General features: G+C 36.1%; 1 protein-coding gene across 2 annotated transcripts in view; it reads right to left on the bottom strand.

Annotated features, from left to right (window-relative positions):
* Positions 1-305: 305 nt before the first annotated feature.
* The window catches only part of ELAVL2 (ELAV like RNA binding protein 2), an 84,073-nt gene continuing 68,725 nt past the window's right edge, over positions 306-15,653 (bottom strand). Inside the window, exons 4-7 of one of the 2 annotated variants that reach the window (XM_036739713.1) lie at positions 14,690-14,843; positions 10,074-10,299; positions 3,678-3,716; positions 306-3,065 (exon numbers count right to left, since the gene is read on the bottom strand). In XM_036739713.1, coding sequence (XP_036595608.1) covers positions 2,735-3,065; positions 3,678-3,716; positions 10,074-10,299; positions 14,690-14,843 — 750 coding nt within the window. In that variant the 3' untranslated portion in view covers positions 306-2,734. The remainder of the gene's footprint in view (positions 3,066-3,677; positions 3,717-10,073; positions 10,300-14,689; positions 14,844-15,653) is intronic. The other variant, XM_036739714.1, reaches the window with a different exon arrangement.

Raw genomic sequence — 15,653 nt, 5'->3', positions numbered from 1 at the left:
CATTAATACATGAAATCATCATTACAACAGTGTTCCATTTCTACAGATGGTTTTACTAGGTAATGATGGTGTGTGCTCTTATAAAATTATCCACTTGATGATACTTAGGAAATTACTAGTCCAGAGGGTCAAATTCACTTGTTTTTTCCATGTTTGACTTACACTTGCCTTGGAGACAACTGGGAATCTTATATTTGATGATACTGCTTTTAAAACAAACCTTTGGGGAACACAACTTTCTGAAAATTTGAGAAAGCACCCCCCCCACACCAGTTGCGTATAAAGACCTACTCACCACACTGTTCTTTCCCTTCAACTTTGTTTATTGATGTACTGAACATGAAAAAGTACAAAGGATTCCAACACAAAAGAAAACATGTACAGCCTCTTAAATACTCAACAGAATATATTTTCTATTCCAACAGATGTGAATTAAGTCATACTGTACAACTTCAAATAAATACCAGCCTTACATTTTATTAAGTGCTCTGATAAACACTGTAAAGTGAAGCACAATTTACATGCCTTCTCATCAATGCCTTGGTTTGCTACAATAGTATAGGAAAGAAGCACGTAGCTACTGTTTTCCCATGTGGGAAATCTTATTTTTTTTTAAAAGTATATACATGTGTTTTTTTTAGGTTTTTTTTTCTTTTAATGCAGAAGGTTAACTTTGATCATCTAAATGCACCTAAGGATATGAGAGAGTGCTAAGCCAATTGATTTCTGAATAGCATTGAGTGGGTCAGCATGAAAACCCGCTTATTCACTTTAGCACGCGCTTCACAGTATATGTACTGTACTATACTGAAAATTTTATAACTACAATTTAAATAATAAAAAATAAGAACTCAAAGCAACTGCAATGATAATGTACAACTATGTTATGCATAGCACATTGCTTGTTCTAAGGGGAAGCATAGGAGCATCTCAGTTTATACAAAAAGCAGGACGTAACTACAGAGTCGTCAGTGCATCCTGGAGAAGGCATTGGCCCTCAGCTTTTTGGAAAATTTATTATAAGCTAGATGCTAATCAGAAAATATTTCGTATTTTTAAAATTTCTCCCATACATGGTAAAGACTTATTTTATTCTTTCCCCAAATAGTGGTTTAAGCATCATACAAAGTTAAATTTCAATAGCATACAGGTATTTATGACTTTTGTATGAAAAATGTAAGGAAATTTGTTCAAAACCTATGGTTATACTCATTTTTTTTTACCACAAACATATTTATAAACAAAAATGTAGCATCACCATAAACAGCTGAAGCTAGACTATCTACAGACAAAATCAGCAACAAATCTGATGCACTGTAAATTCAAGTCCCCAGGACAACAAAAATGAATAAGCAAGACCTCAAGTAACCGTGTTAATGCCATTTACAAAGGAAAAAAAGGGATACAAAAACATTCAAAACCTGAACATCACTTGGCATGTAAGGAAGAAAAAAAAACAAATTAGCTGAAAGGTTCATAAACACAAGGTCTTATTTACATTACACAAAGCTCAGGTGTTAGCCTTGAACATAACTTTCAAAACACCTTCAAATATCTCCAACCCAGATCACGTCTGATGATTTGCCGCAGTACAAATCGTGTGCAACGTCTTTCTTTTTTTTTCTTAAGACAAAACAATTCTTCAAACAATACTGCAAGTACATCACTAAACACCATGAGCTCTATCTGAAGGGAATTCTTTAGGAAGAACAGATTTTTCCCCCATCTCTTGGTAATTTAAATTTCTTGCCTGCTCTTATATATTCTTTTTTGTAAATTTTACTTGTTTCAAAATCACAAATCAATGTGAGCCACCTTTCGCATAATAACCAGGATGATCGGATGCTCCACTGATGATTACAAAAATGAAACCAACAGTGTTCCCATTGATTCTACTTCTTTAATACAAAGATCTCCAAAGTTATTTTCCTACTTCATAAATCTTTCTAAATTTCCAACCACTGCAAATTTCCTGGTAAGTTTTAAAAGCTCACTAGGTGTCATATGAAGAGATTTCTCAAAGTATTCAAGTCAAAATATTTGTTCCAGGACCAGTAAAAAGTTTCTCCAAATTTTCTTTTTTATAAAAATAGATGCTTTTTTTAAACCCACATCAAAGAGGCTCTTATCTCTTTGGCAAGGTACTGCTTTACGAAAAGTTCTCCAGTATTCTTACAATAAGCGTTTATAATGTAGCCCCCCCTTCCCCAACCCAAATCATAATTACAAAATAAATACTGTTTTAAACTTTATAAATAAAATGTAAACTTCAAAATACTTTTTTCTTGAATAGACATAACAGCAATGCATTAAATGTAAACCAAACACAAAGCAAACTGGGAAAAGAACTGAAAGGAACACAACCAACTTAAGGGTTACAACACAAAGCCTCAATATTTACTCACATGTTCAAGGCAGTTACGTAAAAGAAAAGAAACTTCTCCCTTAGCTGAAACACTTTAAAAGGTCCACCTTCTTCAAAGAAGGCAATAGAATGCAATGTGACAGGTAAAAACCCTGTACCTCTTGTCCATATTCAAACATAAAGATATTAAGAAGTTTTAATTCAAATACTAGCAATAAAAAACTCACATATTTCTTAGGATGCTAAGTAGTCATTTTATCCCCATCTCAACACTGACTTACAAAGACATTTACTAATGTATAAAGTTTCTCTTAACTTGCCTTTGTTGTATAGTTTTCATATATAAACGGACTGAGGACAATAAACTCATTAGGCTTTGTGCGTTTTGTTTGTTTTAAAGGACACCTGCAATACTCTGTCTCCCAGGCGGTATCCATTCAGGCTAGCTATTGCCATGGCGGCCTCATCATAGTTTGTCATAGTCACAAATCCAAAACCTTTGCATTTATTGGTGTTAAAGTCACGGATGACCTTCACGTTGGTGACAGCTCCAAAGGGCCCAAACATTTGCCACAGGATACTCTCATCTGCGTCCGGTGCCAAGTTGTACACAAAAATACACCACCCTGTTCCTGCATGCCCTGGGATATTAATTCCAGCCAAACTGGTCATTCCATCAATGGTCATTGGAGAAAACCTACTAAACAAATCAGGAAACAAAAGCGAGAACAAGAAAGGAAGCTGGTTACAGTCATCTCCCCTGTTTTCCCCTTACTACCCAACCCTCAAAGTTCTTAGCCATCTCCCCAACTTCCTCTGCCCTCAACCCCAACACACACATACACACAAATACTGAAGTTGTTGAACAAAAGAATCCATAGCTTGCAATAACATGCTATACAGTAGAGGTAATTTTGAATCGTAGATTGCTAAGTGAATGGTTGCCAGACTCAGTGTTGAACCCTATTTCCCACAAAAGCCATGAATATTTTAGAGCTGATGGATAAATTAAGCAGTTTTTTAAACCCACAAACAAACATGCTACGCCGCCGCAATGCAATACATAACAAATAATGGTGTTTGCTTTTTGAAGACTCAGTGGCATCCAATGGTATGAAAACTTTCCCTGAATCAGATATGCTTCAAAAGAAGCATTTCATTCAGTTGAACATGCAAAATAAAACCCAACACAAACCTCATGGACAAATAAAGAAAGAAATAAAGGTAACCTCTTTCTCCAAAATTAGATGCAAACTAATCCAATTAGGGTGGGGACAATTATGAATATTATGAACCTAATGCGATTCATTACCTCTTTACTCCATAAGCCATATTGAGCAGATTGTCCAACCTGCAAAACACACATTTAGCAAACTGTTCAGTCTTCTATTTTTTCCCCCGTGTGCTTAAGAAAGCTTGGCTTGTTACTGCCATCGTCTTTGAATGCATTTTTACAGCATGTGTATGCAAAGCCTCAGAGCAGCAGTAAACACAGTGGTGACACGCATTACAGTACCTTTCATGTGACTGTGAGAACAGGTGCACATTCCCACACATCAGTGCCCATTAGCACTTCCAGCAGACATTGTTTCCTACAGAAACAACAGTTTCCGATTACTACAGGTCAGTGCAACTCTGCATGTGACACTGCACTAGTAAGGGAAGTATCACGAGTCACCACTGTAATCTTCTGGTCAAAATCCTCCAGAGAGGGGAAAAAAGTATTGAGACTTTACTGATCTTCCCTAAGAATTAATTACTATGTCAACATTAATGACACCTAAGAAGAACAATTAATTTCTTCTGTTCAACCCCAAATTTAGGGATTTGAAAGGAAGACTGGACAAGAAATGTTGCATTAAACTATTTACAGTGCCTCAGGTGAGAAGACTTTATGGTGACAGCTCATTCGTGATTAATAGACTCACGAGAGGGGTACAGGTGAAGAGAGACAGGGGAAAGCAGAATTTCTAGATGTCTTGAATGACTTTGACTTTACATTCCCAATTCTGGACTTTGCTTTTCCTTTTTTAATCTCAGTACCATGAAAATGGAATCTCAGGTCAGGAAGGGACCATCTAGTGCAACACCCCCCATCACTTTACAGAGAAACACACTGAGGGCCGACTGGTCAATTGATTTCCCCATGATCACACAGCCAGTTAGTAGCAGAGCCAGAAGTAGAATCCTTACATCTCAAATTTCCCAATGTTCTTTCTACCACATCATCCTTCTTGGAGATAAAGAAAACAAAGAGCTTAAAGCTTGCTTAAGATTTTAGAAGTTATGAGATAGAAAACAGGGAGGAAGATCATAGACTTTGATGACAGAATTTGAGATTTTCCTTAACATCAAAGACAAGGGACTAAAATGTCATGACATTTTTTTCAATTAAATTCAAAAGCATTCCATTTAAATTTTTCTCTTTTGCTTATTTAAGCATGGCTTGTTGTAATGCTTTTTACATAACTGTTTCCTCTTATTTCCTGTTTGAGGAAAAGTTCAGTATACCTCTCTATCTGAAGAGGACAAAGATAAATAAAATAAGTGACACGTGACACCTCTAATCTGGATACTACTACCATATTATCTTTCCAAATATTATTTCTCTAATCGATTAACCCCAATTCATCAGGTCCACATTTCTGTTTTAAGACTAAAAAAAAAGGCATGTTAAATTTTCAACCATTCAAAGAACAGGAGAGCATTCAATCTAATTCCCTGGCAGGCCAGGTTTTCAAAGCCCAGACTCAGGAACCAGATAACATACACTGCCGTCAGAAGCAGAAAATGGAACTATGTTTTGTTTTTCTTTTCTCTGCATGGCTATGCAGGGCACTTTCCTGTATTCTCTGGCACCAAAGAGTAGAATTTAACAAGAGAAATGCAAGTAATTATACTTATTACCTTAAGGAAAGAATGAATTCCTCAAAGCTACTACATTGTCAAAATGCATTGATTCCCACTGAATTAGCTATCTAATCTAGAATGAAAAGGTTTTTTTTTTATTTTTGTTGTTGCTGTTGCTTATTTGCTTAATAGACCATTAATATGACCATAACTGGTGGGTTTTTGAAACTAACAACAGAAACTACATATTTTTATAGGAGGCTGTTACATGTATCCCAATCTACTGAATTTAAGAAAGTTAAATTAACACACACTCAAGGAATTAATTTGGTGTTTGTTGCCTGAGCCTCCATTTCCATCAGCATTAAGTGCATTCTTGAGATACTGGGATAACCCTGAATGCTTTTGCATCAGGGCACTGGAAAGGCTTCAGGTACAGATGCAGTTGCCAATTCTGTGTCTCCCTTCTGAGGACCAGCTTAAGGCCATGAAGGCTAATGAAAAAAATGTCAGCTACTAGGTTAATTTTTTTCAGGCACCTCTGTGTGTTGAGGAAGCACCCACACCAATGAAATGACAAGTCTTTGAAAGTTCCAAAAATGTTACCTTATTTACTAAAGTTATAAAAATTTTAGGCTCCTCTCAAAGAAACCTTAAGAAGCAAGATTCTTCAAATGTGTGCTCTAGCTTTCAATTCACTCAAAATAGAATTATCACCATCCATATGCCTCAAAAGCATCTATGCCAGAGATTCCACTGTATCAGTCTACTACCAAAAGTGGCATGTTTAGCAACAACCAGAAGCACCAAGAGACTGGCCTCTTATTATCACTACCCAAATCAAGGCCATACAGAGAAGGAGCGTGCTGAGTCATAGATCAAATCTCAGAACAAGGATTCCTCTAGTCCCACTAGGTTCTAGACTACTATTCCAATAGCCCAGAGTCTCTAAGCTCTGGCAAACAAGAAATCATTTACCTCATGACTTTTTGAGGATCTCCCTAATGTTATCAGCCCCCTCCTCCTGTCTCCACTGTTTCAATATTGCCAATACAATTCCCTGGAACACAGATGTTTCTTCTTATTTCAGTTGACTCTCCTACAGTCAAATGGACACAGTGAGACCCCAGGATGCATGAAACACCCCAAGAAGATGTTGATTCTCAGTTGGAAGACGACACAGGCACTGTGTGTGAGAAGATGCTCTAGGATCTAGAGATACCTACCCACTAGCTAAATTATTCATGTGTATATATGTATAATATGGGTGTGTGTGTGTGTGTGTAGACAGGGAACAGAGGGAAAAAGGATCCCATGACACAGAATCTGGGAGACAGTTAATAGAAACTAGGCAGAAAGAGCCAAGGAATGAATGAGATAATCCCTAAGATTGAAGGACCCTAAAGCATCTCTTGATGTATCCAATTTATCTAATGGTTTAAAAAAAAACCCAACCCTGACCTATCTTAAAAAGGGAAGTTAACAGGGAAAAAAGATGCTTCACATATATATCAATTTCAAAATGATTTTCTATACTAAAGGATATCAGGATTATACCATCTCCATTTCTAAATGAAATCTGTAGTTGAATGTCATGATATATTTTCTAAGAGAAACAGCTGGAAGCTTATTGTGGAAATACCAAGACTTCTCAAAAGCTATTATAATTCTTCCAGCACACAAATCAGCTGCAATTCTTATTAGTAAACTCTGTTAAAACTAAGCAGCTATTCAAAGCCTTTTAAAATATATATATACACACACACACACACACACACACACACACACACACACACACACATATATGTATATATATGGGACTAGTTTTTGTGTACACCCCCAATAAAAGGACATCAAACTGAAGAAAATTAAGGCTGCCTTATGAGAAGATAATATGGAAAATCTGGCTGAAATTTAATTCAACTACCATTCACTATTTATCCAGAAATTCATCGTGGGGCTTGAATTAGATTCTTGATCCAATCAAATACACTTACCTTATTTTCTAAATTGTGGGCCATAAAATACTCACGTCAGGCCAGTCAAGTAAATTATTCCTATTAAAATAATTTCTTTCCTAGCTTTTCTTTGCACAGCATGACAGACTAAATTGTAAACTCTCATAGAGATTAAAAACTTAACCTTGAAGTAGACATTTTTCATTTTTTTTTTAATTTAAAAACTAGAATAGTTCATGTGGATCGTGGCTACTCCAGAGTCATCATAATTCTCCTCTCGACTGCTCTTAAAATTCATAAATAAAATTTTCCAACACTTCAAATATTTCAAGGTACTTTATTACTAGAAAAAGGTTGCTCTTTTTAAAAAAATCTCATAAATCACATCTGCTAAAAGGGCTGTTTTTGTTAAAACAAAAAACACAAAGCTGATGAAAACGGAGCCTGGATATACTGGGACAAAACACTTACGTACAAGGTATATGAAAAACAACATACGAAGGTTGTAAAAAGAACAAGCAAGCACCCAATTTACTGAGAATCTTGAGGAAATGACTCTTCTTAAATGACAAGGTGAACAATAAGATAAAGATAAAATTATTCAAAAAAAGGGGAAAATTTAAAACTTCACAAATTAAACATTAAGTCCTAGGAAAAAAGGTATTCAAAACTTCTCCATGGTATCTAGTGGCCCTCTGAAGCTTGTGTTTATATTAAAATATCACTATCAGTTTTGTCTGGTCTAAGATAAGAATGTGGAGAGACAGAGGTGTAAGAAGAGAAAACAGAAACTAGGGTTAAGAAGAGCCAAGGACAAGACAAAAACATTTCTTCCTAATGAGGTGGACCCCTAAGTTGCTCAACACAATTGATCCCTTTGACACATGATCGTATTGTTCCTTTATATATCAGCTGAAGGTGGGGAAAACCAAGTCAATCATAATTCTAACTTCTGAATTAAGGATTATAATTGAAAAAAGGCAGAATAGAGGATTTAGCTGATTTGTCACCATACCATTGCCCGGTAAGACCTCCCAGTAAGAATCATCCCCAGGAAAAGACCTAATTTGCCTTCCTGTCCTTTTAACTTCTACTAATGAGGTGTTGCTCTGACAGATATTGTTCGGGTCTGTATTCTAAAACTGTCTTATGATGTAACTCTAAAAGGTTATCACTTTTTTGAAATAATATCTGCTTTAAAAAAAAGTTATAGCTTGAATGAGGAAATCCAAAAATACTTCAAAATAATTGTGTTTATCTTCTAGCCAAACTTTAAAAATTCATAATTATAAGTTGAAAAAATGTGGGGATCATCTTTAAAATGGGAATAATAAGATCACCTTCCCCACCCCAGTTGTTGGGGAGGATAAAATGGGACACTTGCAAAGCATTTTGTAAACCTTAAAGTCCTACATAACTGCTAGATAATATTAAAGTATAGATAAAAATATAAGGAAGTGTAGATAAAAATATAAGGAGTGTCCTCCCTACCTCCTCTGTCAATAACCAGGCTCTGCTATAACCCAAGATCCTTTCTCTACCCAGAGAGTTCTGAATAGGGACCTAACTTGGGAAAATACTACAATTTTTTTTTCTATTGTACCCCTGTACAATGTGAGGGTTTCTTCCTTTTTAATCTTACAAAAATCATTCTTTAGTTTAATACTATGGAAAGAAATTCACTATTCAAAATCTGACTCATGCTTATGATGCTATCTGTAACAGGATTTTTTTTTAAAAAAAGCTCTTTCTTTTCCTCCCAAAAGAAAAAGCTGAGGTAAAGGAGGAAGCAAACACTGAGTCACCATGTCAAAAGGCAGGTCTGGGGACCATTCTACTACTTCAAGAGAAAAAGGCCTATTTGGAAGGACTTTCCCCATTACAAATAAAAACTGAATGCTTTTATAAACACAAGAAATAATTCTATTCCATCTCATAACTCACAAAGCATTTATTTCCATTAAATTTTAAAAGAGAAAATTCAAGCCAAGCTCCAGGGAGAGCTTAGAATGGACAATCAAAAGCACTCACTAGTTTTTTTTTTTGCCACTCATTTCTATTAGTCCTATATATGTATTTAAATTTAGTACTATGTAATATTTCCGTACATTGGACAGCTGTTTGTGATTATATTTTTATAACCAGCTCATCCGCTCTAAAAAAGAAAAGAAAATCAATATGCACTTGTAATCAATAAAGCTAGAGTGAGGGTGGGTGGCACTATAGTTAGCAAATCCCATATGGCCAAGTGTATTCAACTTGCTCAGACAAATACAAACTGCCTTACTCATGAAAATCACAGGGATGTCTCCATTCTTTCACAAAAGAGAATTAGAATGTCCATGTGTAGACATGGAAGTACACACACACACACACACACAGCAATCCTGGTTTAAATGTCAATGTAGCATTGGGAAAGAACCAAAACAATTTTGATTTTATTTATTTGTTTTGGCAAATGATACCGTCAGACTCACCATTCTAATAACAGCTTTAAAAAAATGAATGAAAGGAAAAAACTCCCAAGTTCTACCTGTAGCAATAGATATAGTTATGTTTGTATAAGCAAATTAATAGGCTAAAGGAAAGAGGTCAACCTCAAAATAGTAACAGATACAAGTAAATTAAAACAGCAGTTGGAGACTAAGTATTCTATTGGTTAAGAATGCCTAAGAAAAAAGAATGCTTTCCTTCTACCCCAGTGTCTACAAGATGCACAGTTCCTAAGTCTGTTGTCTCTGTTCTTCCATGACACAACCTCTATACCTCGCCAAAGACAATTTCATGCTAAGTACGGAATTTGAGAACCTGAGGGATACACTGCCCACTGGAAGAAGTAGCCAGTAAGCTGTAAGTACCTTGGGTGTCAATAGCTGCGCCCAAAATGAAATCGGACTTACCTAAAACGTTGAGCCTGCTGAGCTAGTGGTCCTGGATACCTTCTGTTGGGAGATTGGTACAGCTGAGAAAGAATGGCCTGATTGGTTTTTTGGCTTGGATTGTTAGCAAACTTGACAGTGATTGGCTCTGTGGCACTTGGAGGTTTCTGGCCATTTAGACCTTTGATCGCTTCTTCTGCCTCGATCCGCTTGTCAAATCGAATAAACCCTACACCCCTTGACACTCCTGTGTTGGATGGGAAGGAGAAAACACATTAATTTCCCTCTCCTCAAGAACATGCATTTTGTCTATTAAATCCCATTTACCTTTACATTTTCGTATTCAAAGAAAATATAATCTACATATTAATAACTACCATTTCAGGCCAGATGCACAGTTCTTCTAAAGTTAAGCTTGCTAAGAATAAATTTGAGTAGCAAAAAGCTACTTACACCAAGTGAATACCAACTATTTTATTATTTACTACCTTTAAACATGTGGGTCCAATATGATAGACCAAAAGTAATAATAACACCCAAATGCCTCTTGCAAAGTTTGAAAGTGGCTCCTCGAATATTAACTAAGAAACCAAATGTCATCGCAACCCCATTTGGGGATTTCTTGGCAAAGATACTAGAGTGCTTTGCCATTTCCTTCTCTAGTACTTTTTAAACTAAAAGGAAACTAAGGCAGACAGGGTTAGCTGAGTTGCCCAGGGTCACACAGCTAGTAAATGTCTGAGGCCACATTTGAACTCAGGAAAATGAATTCTTCTGACTCCAGGCCCAATTCTCTATCCTTTGCGCCACCTAGCTGCCCCAAGAAACTGAATTAAGGCAACACAATTATTTCTCTTTTAAGTAAAATAAAATTAAATTATGTTTAAAATATATACACCTCATTAACAAAAAGGTACTTTCAGGGCTGATTTAGTATCATTTAGAGAAAACCACTACTTTTTAAAAAATGATCCAAAAATCTAACTTTTAAAAACGAACTTCTTCAGATTAGTGGTATTAAATTGAAAAAGAAATGTGTGCCGATAAGCCACACACAAAGATTCCTAACGATGTAAAGTCAGTTAGAAAACCATATCATAACGTCATTTATATTTTATTGTATTTTTATTTATTTTGATAAATGTATCTCAGTTACATTTTAATTTGGCTCAGCCACACTCAGGAGTGTTATAGACCACATGTGGCCTGCTTCTCCTTTAGATAATAAATAGTTAAGACAGATAAAGACTGAAGGAAACAATATAAAAGGAAGACAGATATTACCTGAGTGTGAGTGCTATAAAAATATTAATCGTTAACATCAAATTTTGTAGTTGAAATTAAAATGAGCCGCACTTTAAGGATATGCTCCCAAATCAAAGCCTTGCTATCTTCTTGAATAATGCCACTGTCATTTCTGGTTAAATAAAATTGTGCTCAAATTACTTTAAGATATGAGGCAGGTCAAAATATTCTGGACATAATTATTACTGCCCTGACTGTGAAAATGAATGAAACATTTTACATTGAGAACAGAATGCCACAAGCTCAAATTCCCTTCTCAGCTTTTTAGCTAAGATTAAGTGATAGAGCAGTTCAACAGCTAATGCGGCCTCTCTCTGGGGATATTACTTTGCTTCCTCACAGAAGGAAAAGGAACTCTTTTAACAGATGTCATCAACTCAACTGTCTCTAAGCTACAAACTTTCAATCTTTAAGTGCCTGTCTATTTCTACTACAACCATCTATTTTATTTGGAACTTCTTTTTCCAAAGCAAAAACATTTATCCTCCCTAAACATGGATTCTTTATATACATGAAATTCTGAGCGCTCAGGGTATCTTAAAACCTAATTTCATGAACGCCTTAAAAAGTAATTATTAAAAAGGGTTCTGAAATCTCTGTAAAGGACTGATGATGTACATTAAACGTCACATCATTTGCCGGAAAGTAAAGGAAGATGCATAGCAGAGGGAAAAAGAATGATTTATCAAGTATTTACACGCTTAAAATTCCAATAGCTAGATGTATGGATTTCGAGAGCAACCCCTACTCTCACCCCAGCAATGTGCAGTAAAAGTTATCATACCACGAGAAATACTTCGTAAAATTCTGTGCCTCAAGACATTACAGAATTGTTTCAGTAAGCTAGTGTTTTCAATTATCACCAAGTCTGCAGACATGTGCATGCTGTATACTCCACTGACTTGAAAATACCTCGTCAAAGTGAGCATGTTTGGAGATTTTGTGTTGATCTTCTGCTCTTATCTTAATTGTTTGTTTATAAACTGCTGATGAGAGACAATTTCACTAGACAGAGGAACAGACATGACTTAAGAAGACCTGAGTTCCAATTCTGCTTCTGACACAAACTAGCTGTGTGACCATGGGCAAATCACTTAAGTTCTCAGCATCTGCCCTAGTAAACACTATAAACTGCAATGCAAATCTCCTTTTGGTAGGAGGAGTTTCCACACTGGGAGTTCACCAAGTCAATGAAAAATAACTCTTTTGAGAGCTAAAGATTAATGAGAAAGATATGGAAAAATACCATGGAATTACTCCACCAATTTTGTGACTTATCCTTTACTTCAGTTAACTCCTTTATAAAGACAAATTATTTTTTCATATTTAAAATGGAGTGGAGGCAGGTTTAACCCACGCATAGATGCTACTTTAAACTTACTATCTCAGCTGGTGCGAATCTCATACCACCACCTGGTGGCAATATAATTAAGTTACGGAGGGGGGGGCAGTGGTGGTGTTGTTGAGGTGTACAGGGGAAAGGAAAGAGAGGGAGGGAAAGAGAGGTGGGAGGGCAGGAGAGGGGGAGAGAGAGTGCATGTGTGTGAATTCTTTCGGAAGCTAACATTCTAAAAATTTAAGTAGTAGGAAGAAACAGTGAATGGTACTCCTTTTTAATGAGGTAACATCACTAGAAATTTATTTGATCATTAAGCAAATAAAACTCCCCTTCAAATGACACTGGGTTCCCAAATATGCCATCAGAGCACAAACTTTAGCATGCCCCACATCAAGCTAGATAAGCTTCAGGTCAAGACCCAGTGAAGGACTGTGATTTTTGTCATCCAAAGCAGCTTAAGCTGCTTTATTTATTTTTTTTGACCACTACTTGTCAATCAGTATACAAACATATGGATAGGTTATGGTCTATGTCAAATTAGAGGAATACCCACACTCAAGCTATCACAGATCATTTGAAATGCTGAAGCAAATCATTAGTTGCAGAATAAGCTAGCCTAGTTTCTGAATATACTAGAGTACTGTTCATTGGACCTTGGTTAGTTGACAGAATTCACCTAGCTTTTCCCATATAAATACTGTAAGTCATATTAGGATTTCAATTAGGAAATACTTTCCCTATTAGGATGACAGTTAACTATTTCCTTCACCAAGGACAGATTACTAGAAGAACTTAATGAAATGTACAAAATAACGATGCATTCTTCACTCTTGCTCTAAAGGACTGTGTAAAGATTTCAAGGATTACATTTATCACTTAACCCCATCAGCAAGAGAATGTATTTCTCACCATAACTGTAAGATATTAACAAGAATAAGAAGGATTATGAGAGAACTAAAAGGAACAAGGAAGAGAAAATTAGACCTTGGTTTCACATGCATAACTATCAGACAATTTTTGTTTTCCCTAATAAAGTGAAATCCTGTATCCCACAGGCTTTTTTCCCTAAGTCATCCACCATGGTGACCATTCCTTCACCTAAAGAGGAGCTATGTATGGTAGGAACAAAACAGAAATAGTTATTTGGATGGCTGTTGGTAAGACCTGTATCAGGCAGATTGATGTTCATATGAAGAAAGAGCACTTGTGCCAATATTTTATTCAAAGTCTGTTATCTAGAATTTTCTTTCACAGGATCTCTGAATTTTAAAACTAGAAGGAACTTTAAGTCACCTAATCAAATCCCCTCATTTTACAGATAAGGAAACAGAAAGAGGAAGTGAATTTAAGATGAGTGAAATAATTTTTCTAGTTCAAAAAATAATTCAAGGTGTCAAAATCTTCTCCCTTAAATTCTACCTCACTATTGAAAAATACATCCTGTAACTCTGCCAATTCCCATTTTGTTAAAGTTACATTAAAGCAGACTGCATTTACTTTTAATATTAAGCCCCATAACCTTAGATACAAGCTAATGCTATGCAGAATGCACCTTGAAAACACCAGCAATAAAATGACCAGTTTGGGTCCGGTAGAATCCTACATTTGGAGGGCCAGCTGTGCGCTTCTGCATTAAATGTTGCTTTTTTATAGAAATAAGTTTGTTTATTAGTATTTTATAAGGAGCTATTTTCACACCGCAGCTTGGAAAGGAAGATTATAGCAGCTGTAAATTTATTACAAGCCATGAAACAGGCTTCAAACCTGCACCTTCGGGGTGGAAAGGACTCAAGCTAGCTCACTACACACCACAATCTATTTTTGTCCATGCATATTTATGAACAATTCCAGCAGAAAATTACATTTTCTGGCCCACATATACCTTTGATATGTTCTGGAGGCAAGATTACTGTATTGGAAGGCAGAATATTTCATAATCTGCCAGCCCAAGAGAGTGAAAGATACTGTACAGAGCAGTTACTTGTCTACTTACCAGTGACTTGGTCAACTAGAATACGGGAAGTAATAATTCGTCCATATTGGGAAAAGAGCTGCTCCAATTCCTTCTGGGTCATTGTTTTCGGAAGTCCACTGACATATAAATTTGCATCTCTGATCGAAGCTGAACTTGGGCGAGCATAGGAAACCTTGAAGAGGCAAGGAAAACCAAAGTAATACATATACCATTATCACCTCTTAGTAAAGCGTGAAGATATTCAAGGGCTATTCCATTTGTGAGTACCCAAGCTCATGCTTAATCTAGCGTTAATCTGAATTCTGATTGATGATAAAATTGTGACCAAGTTGGAAACACCAACGGGAGGCAGGGGAGAGCAGAGAAAATCTACTTACCGCAAGGTTCAGAAGAATAGTATAATAGGTCAGCCCTTCAGAAATTCAGCCTCCAAAGTTATCCTCCCAAATTCCTAGCTTATAAACTTTCCTCTAGAATCTGTATCATTTCTTGGGGTATTGAGTTCCATAGTCACCGACCTAACTCCTTTTATTTGTAGCTAAATGCCTTTTTCAGGCTTCTCTGGGTACCCTATAAATCTAGACTTCTTATATTCGGTCCATATTTACCCTAAACATACCTTTTCAGAACAACAACAAAAATCCTATTATCCTCCCACATCAACAAATTTTTTTTTTCCTTTGCTACCATCAGTTACCCTTCTCTGGGACTTCTGAGCCTTTCCTGGGTTGCAGAGATATGGGTCACTCCATGATTCTGCACAAGGTTAAGGTAACACTTTTAGCTTTGTTTCCTATATTTTTATCAATGATGTCTAGCATCTTGCCCTTTTGGTTCACAAAAACATGTCAGACCAGAAGTTTGTCATGCAGAATCCATGGATTATGCATCAGGGGATATATGAATTTGGAGAGGAAAAAAATTATATATATATATATATCTAACTTTGATTTCCTTTGCAACTCTATTGTTTTATTTTATG

The sequence above is a fragment of the Trichosurus vulpecula genome, chromosome 9 (assembly GCF_011100635.1).
Source record: "Trichosurus vulpecula isolate mTriVul1 chromosome 9, mTriVul1.pri, whole genome shotgun sequence".
NCBI classification, from domain to species: Eukaryota; Metazoa; Chordata; class Mammalia; order Diprotodontia; family Phalangeridae; genus Trichosurus; species Trichosurus vulpecula.
This window is presented reverse-complemented; position numbering and strand designations above follow the sequence as displayed.